General features: G+C 39.9%; 1 protein-coding gene across 1 annotated transcript in view; it reads right to left on the reverse strand.

The window, feature by feature from the left end:
• The window catches only part of LOC109930122 (myozenin-1), a 16,118-nt gene extending 10,565 nt beyond the window's left edge, over nt 1-5,553 (reverse strand). The window contains exons 1-2 of the mRNA XM_020529663.1: nt 5,478-5,553; nt 4,579-4,748 (exon numbers count right to left, since the gene is read on the reverse strand). Of these exons, the coding sequence (XP_020385252.1) occupies nt 4,579-4,748; nt 5,478-5,553 (246 nt within the window). The remainder of the gene's footprint in view (nt 1-4,578; nt 4,749-5,477) is intronic.
• Nucleotides 5,554-6,789: the final 1,236 nt, after the last annotated feature.

Here is a 6,789-nt window from a genome sequence, read left to right on the forward strand (position 1 = left end):
TGAAGAAGGGTCTAGGTCCGAAACGTCAGCCTTCCTGCTCCTCTGATGCTGCTTGGCCTGCTGTGTTCATCCAGCTCTACACCTTGTTATCTCAGATTCTCCAGCATCTGCAGTTCCTGCTATCTCCAAGAGAAGAATAGTGCAGCTGTGCTATTGCCTGAAAGGAAAAGTAAGAGAAAACCAAAAAATGCAAAGAGAAAAGAAACAAATGGGAGAAAGGATTTATGATATGAAATGGTTGAACTCTGTGCTCAGTCTGGAAAGTTGTAAAATGCTGAATTGAAGGTTGAGGTGTTATTCATGAAGCTCACAATCTCTCAATATCTACCCTATCAAGCCACTTCAAAACCTTAGATGTTTCAATTGGATAACCTCTAAATTTTACTAAATCATTCTACTAAACTCCAGAAAACATAGACTACGTTTACTCAGTCTCTCTTCGTTGGACAACCCTTTCATCACAGTGATGAAATGATGAATCTTCACTATACTGCCTCCAATAAGTGAAAACAAACCAAGTTTATCCAAACTCTCCTTATAGTTAATACACTCCAAACCAGACAACATCCTGATAAACCATTTCTGTATCCTCTCCAAAACATTCACATTCTTCTGGTAGTGTGGCAGCCAGAACTGCACATAATATTCCAAATGTGGCCTAACTAAAGTTCTGTAGACCTGCAACATGACTTGCTAATTTTTATATTCAATGCCCTGACTGATGAAGGAAAGCCTGCTAAATGCCTTTTTGACCACTTTATCCACCTGTGTTGCCATTTACGTAATAGATCGTGCTGCCCTTGTCAGTCATCTTTGTCACTTCCTCAAAAACCTCAATCAGATTTGTGAGACATGACCTTCCCTGCACAAAACCATGCTGCCTATTGCTAATAAGCCTATAAAGTGCTCTGGACATGTCCCTGATTTCCCACAATTTGTAGGAGGAGCATTCCACAGTGCCAAGTTCTTCTGCCATTGTGAACCTTATTGCCTAAACAAACCTTATGAACTGCAGACAATAATACAGGAACTGATTATACAACTTATACAACTGATTAGTGGTATTATCGCTGGACTGTTAATCTAGAGACCCAGTTAACGTTCTGGGGACCCAGGTTCAAATCCCACTACAGCAGATGGTGGAATTTGAATTCAATAAATATCTGAAATTAAGGGTCTAATGAAGACCATGAATCTATTGTCAATTGTTACAAAAACCCAACTGGTTCACTAATGTCCTTTAGTGAAGGAAACTGCCATCCTCAGCTGGTCTGGCCGACATGTGACTCCAGACCCACAGCAATGTGGTTGAGTCTTAACTGCCCTCTGGGCAATTAGGGATGGGCAATAAATGCTACCTAGTCAGTGATGCCCTCATTCCGTGAATGAATTTAAAAAATCCACTAATCACCAAACTCAGGTCCCTCACTCATGCTATCCATTCCTAGTAGACTACAACTGTAAAAACTAGGTACTTTATTTCTTTCCAGACACTACACACTCAGTCTGAAAACTTTGTTCCTGAGCAGCCAAGCCTATGTCACTTGTTGAGTTGTGACATTGTCTCTGGAGCTTAGATTCAGCTCTGATTGACTCCACTCCTCAGGTATTAATCCTACTGTTGCTGTTCACTCCCAGGTTCTCTCTCCTTCGCTCTGTTGCTGTCACTGATCTAAACTTTGTGTCCTCTTCACAGGTTGCATTCCCACTTCAATTTGCATCATCAGTAAATTTAAATGCCTTAATATAATAAACGCAAAATATTGCAGATGCTGGAATCTGAAAGAAAAACAGAAAGTGCTGGAGAAACTCAGCAGGTCTGGCAGCATGCTGGATGGAGGACTGAGAGGGAGGACTCAAATAGATGAGTTGGAATAATTTGAAAGGGTCTAAGGGTAGTTTAGGTTATAACACTTTGATGCCTTCTTCTGTAAAAGAAAAGCTGTTTTTACAAAACTGGACAGAAATATGAATAAATTATTTAAAAGTTCTTTGATGTCGCAAGTAAGCTGCCAAAATACTTAATTCTAATATATTGTGTAGACAGTTGATTTAAGTGCAGAATTCAACACACTGTCTAATACATTACTGTGGAAACAAGCACTACGATAATGTCTATTATCACTACATTTCTCATCTCCGTCGTCATCTTTGAGAAATCTACAATTTATAGCCTTTAATTCCCAATTGCATATCTATTTCTACTTTCAAAACTTCAACTGATCTTTTGTGCTTACAATCACACTTGCACAAAATCCTCACTGTGAAGAAGTTTCTTAAGCCTACTTTTGATTGTTTTGGGCTTGAATGGGATGCTGAGGTTCCAAACTACTTAATTTGACCTGAAACTATGACCAGAGAAGGGAATGGAATCAGTACCAACAGTATTCCAGCAGGGAGGCGATGGTCTAGTGGTATTATCAGTGGACTGTTAATCTAGAGATCCAGATAACGTTCTGGGGGCACAGGTTCAAATCCTGCCATGGCAGATGGTGGAATTTGAATTCAATAAAACATCTGGAATTAAGAGTCTAATGATGACTGTGAATCCATTGTTGATTGTTGGTAAAACCCATCTGGTTCACTAATGTCCTTTTGGGAAGGAAACGGCCATCCTTACCTGGTCTGGCCTACATGTGACTCCAGACCCTCAGCAATGTGGTTGACTCTAAACTGCCCTCTGGGCAATTAGGGATGGACAATAAATGCAGCCTGGTCAGCAATGCACTCATCCCATGAATGAATAAAAAGAAGTATAAAGCACTTGCCAAAGGTAATGGTTTTGGTCTCACCTGGCATAAGTGGACAAAACTGAGCTCATCAAGACTATGATGGACCAGCAACCTGATAAATAGTAGCACTGGATGTTCAAGAAAGATGATAGAGAAGTAGGACTTTTGAAAGTGAGCCATGTCTCCTGAAATCATTATCAAATTACAGCATGTGGATGAAGAAGTGTAGTAAGGAAAGAATGAATATTGATGATCTTCAAAGTTAACAATGCAGGATTAGTACAGAAGCATTATTGTACATGTTTTGGCAACAATATACAATTAATAGGATTAGCATATGCCGCTAGTTCCAGTGAAATGGACAAAAGTGGAGAGGTCTCAGTAGAGGTTGTTGTTGAAATATCAGAGAAATAGAGATTCAAGGAGCAAAAAAACAGAAGTTTCTGAAAAATTTCAGTAAGTCTGGCAACACTTGTGAAGAAAAATGTTTTGGGTCCAGTGACCTTTGCTCAGAGCTCCCCAGTTCTGAGGAAGGATCACTGGACCCAAAACGTTAGCTCTGATTTTTCTTCACCAATAATGCTAGATCTGCTTAGCTTTTCCAAAAACTTATGTTTTTGTTCCTGATTCACAGCATCCACAGTTCTTTTGGTTTTTATTGAGATATCGAGGAAGTTGAGGGATAAAGTACTATAAAGTACTAGACAATGTCATCCATGTCCTAGTTTGGTCATCTCACTGCTGTGAGAGTAATAGAATTTGAGAAATACAAACAGGGAATTGCACAAAAATCCCACAGACTTCAGACAGAAATGTATGTTTAAAGACTTTGATGAGCAAAGGGAGGTTAGAGCTTAGATAGTGGTTTTCAGGAAAACAGGAATTGCAAAAATATTTTGTGAGCTGAGAGGTGATAACATTTTGGAAATGGACTGAACCCATTACTTGAACATCTAGCATGGGGAACTGAAGGGAAACTGAGTAGTCAGCAGTTTATTGGGAATGGGATCAAGAGAACAGAAGATGAATCTCATGATGATGTGAGATAAAATGGGAATATTGGGGAAATGGAAAAGACTCTGGGGAGAAGAGAGGGAGACAGAGATTGTGACTAAGGCCTAGGAGTGAGAGAAGTAATTCTGAAGCAAGATTCTGTTTGGTGAAGAGGGAGAAAAGGGAGAAAGCAGTAGAGGCGACTGAGTGGCAGCTGGTATTTCCCTTGGTGAAAATGAAGTCCAAGAAGTTCACATGCTTCTACTTTGAGCTGAGATCTAAATGGCTAAGGTCGGGGGATTTGTTGACAAGGAGAGAAAAACAAGGAGAGAAACAAGAGTTTCTTTCCTCTCTCCCAGGTAATCCAGTTGGAGCAATCAATTTTGGCAGAGGAACGTGTGGCTCAATATGACTTGATATGGTGAAGCCTGATCTGGAAATGAAGGGCTAAGTTGATTGTGTTTGAGATACATTGGATTCTGTGCTCCTTGGGCTTGAGGGAATAAAGGTGACGGGCAAGCCATGGGCAGTGACTGGTATGAGAGATGGTAAATGTTTTCGGGGGAGGAGGTGAGGTGATGGGCTGCTGTGTGTTTGTCATTGCACCTGAATATTACCACTTACTCGATCATTTTTCTGAAGTTCATGGTGCTGATGTAATTGGTGATGTGATGCAGCCATTGCAATGCAGTTCAGGATGAAAAGGAAACATTTGAATTTGTGGCTTCTGAAACTGAATTACTGAAATAGCACACAGGTGTCAATTATATATAAATTGCTAGTAAATCTGTGGAAAGGAATTTGTAGACTTGAAGTGATCAATATTGGATATGAAATGGGTTGTAATGCATACCATCGAATCTGTGTTAAAGACATCAGGATTTGATTCATAGATGAACCTTTCGACCCTGCGTTGCCTCTCTTTAAACATCAGGGATCCTTTATTCTTCAATAGTGACAGTTCCTCCAACATCACATCTCTTGGGATGCTGATTTTCTTCCCAAGGTTAATCTCGGTTCCGACTGTGACAGAGAACGATAAACAAAACAAACATGAAAGATGTTAAGGCTTGGGACAGGAGAGTGGAACACACATTTGGCCTCGCGCCTTTATGGGACTTTAGTCTGAAGTATATCGATGGAGCTATAAAAGTGCTGCAAATGGCGAGACACTGCTAACCTGTGGTCAATAAATCAATCACACACCATCTTCAGCTGTTACTACTGACTGTCAGCAGCTTCTCCGAATTAAAGTGCACTCCTGTCATCTGAGAAGGCATACCTGGCTCTCCGCAAATGTTGTAAAATTACAAGATACTGAGAAAATATGCAGAAATAAATCAATCGAACAGCATCTCTAACTGTTTTAGTAATTAGCAGGTTAAAGAACTGAATAGTATGACGGGGTATTTTATAAATAGGGTGTGTTGACTCGTAGTCAAAAGGGTTGTCTTAAATAGAAAAGACAGGCTGAACAACACGGGTAAAATATGGGGCTTGTTGTCAAGTAGTTTGGGATTTTAAAAACCTTAAACCCAAGGAAATAGCACTCAGCAATTCTAATATTTTCCGAAGAAGCCCCCATTTCTCACTTGAACTTATTACAAAGTGGTTGCAAATAAATATATACTGCAGACGAAATGACAGTGTAATCTGGTAAGTACTTTCAGTTTATCTGGAAGGGGCCAGTGTTTTTTTAGGGAAAGCTACATTTGTCGCCTTGAGTGTGATGTTATAAATGCAGGACCTTACCTTCCTTCAATGTTGTTGGAATTATTCTGGTTGTCCTTTTCTTCTTGGTTGGGGCAGGGGTTCCAGCTAGTGGCATAGTGGCTGGGGTCAGTCCTTTCTTCTTGCTGAACAATGAGTTAGGAAGAAAAAGCACACATCGATAGTGACATTGTACCAAAGAAATGGATCAGGACTTTCATTCATTAGTAATTCTGGAAAAGGCAATCAAACACTTGTCACTGGAAATAGTTAGGTTCAATGCAGCTTAAATGCCACAATATTTATCACTTCAAGGTGGAGTTACGACGCAACAGTAAATGCCATGTTAGCTCTTGATTCTGATCTTATATTGTACTGCATGCACAAATCTCACAAATATTTCAAACCAGCCTGTGAAAGAAGGTAGGAAAGATATTAATACATGCTTCATTCTTCTTCCCATTTGCAACAGCGTGATCATTCCACAACTCTGATAACCTGCTAGAACAAGCATCCCTGACAGTTTCCCTGATGCTTGAAAACTATATAAAACTGAATCAGAGGTCCAGAGAGCTTGTCTCAGATTAAATGATAGGTTTTAAAAACAACCACAAACTTGTTTAATGTGTTACCACTGATAATGCGGCTGTTTACAATAACTTACCTTTTAATTTAAAACTGAGTCCTACTGGAATATCTGGTTGCTGGTTGCAGTTTCAGGTCAGAATTTTCTAAATCAAAATGAGCTAAGATGAAGTTTTGCGAAGAAAGGACGGAGCAGGACTTGTGTCTGCACAGCACCAAGTGCTGATGCAAAGTGCAGTGAATTTGATTCCAAATGCAATGTGCATCATTGAGATAAATATAGTATTGAAACAGGGAGCTCAGATAGCAGTGAGACAAGATAAAACCATGTGTGTAAGCAATCTTCAAACTTAAGGTTCTAACCAACTGCTCTGAGGGAAACGGAAATAAGCTGTGAAATTGAATAAAGACAAACTATAAATCACAGGTAATCGCAACACAACAGTCACCTTCAGGGATTCTGAGATTTATCACCTTTTCTACTTAATTTACAGGAGAAAACCTGATGGTTTGTGTTTGTTGGCATTGGTCATTAAAGCCAGGAAGGTTTACAGGTTTGATCCCTGTCCAGGTTTTATTTTGTTTGTTTCCAGCATGTGGGCCTCACTGGGTGGGCCAGCATCTATTGCCCATCCTTTGAGCTACTTTCTTGAACTGCTGCAGTGCAGATGATGTCGGTAGACTCATGGTGCTATTAGAGTGGGAGTTCCAGGATTTTAACCAACACTAGATAAAGGAATGGTGATATATTTCCAAGTTGGGATGGTGT

Source organism: Rhincodon typus, chromosome 34 (assembly GCF_021869965.1).
Source record: "Rhincodon typus isolate 14 chromosome 34, sRhiTyp1.1, whole genome shotgun sequence".
In the NCBI taxonomy this organism is placed as follows: Eukaryota; Metazoa; Chordata; class Chondrichthyes; order Orectolobiformes; family Rhincodontidae; genus Rhincodon; species Rhincodon typus.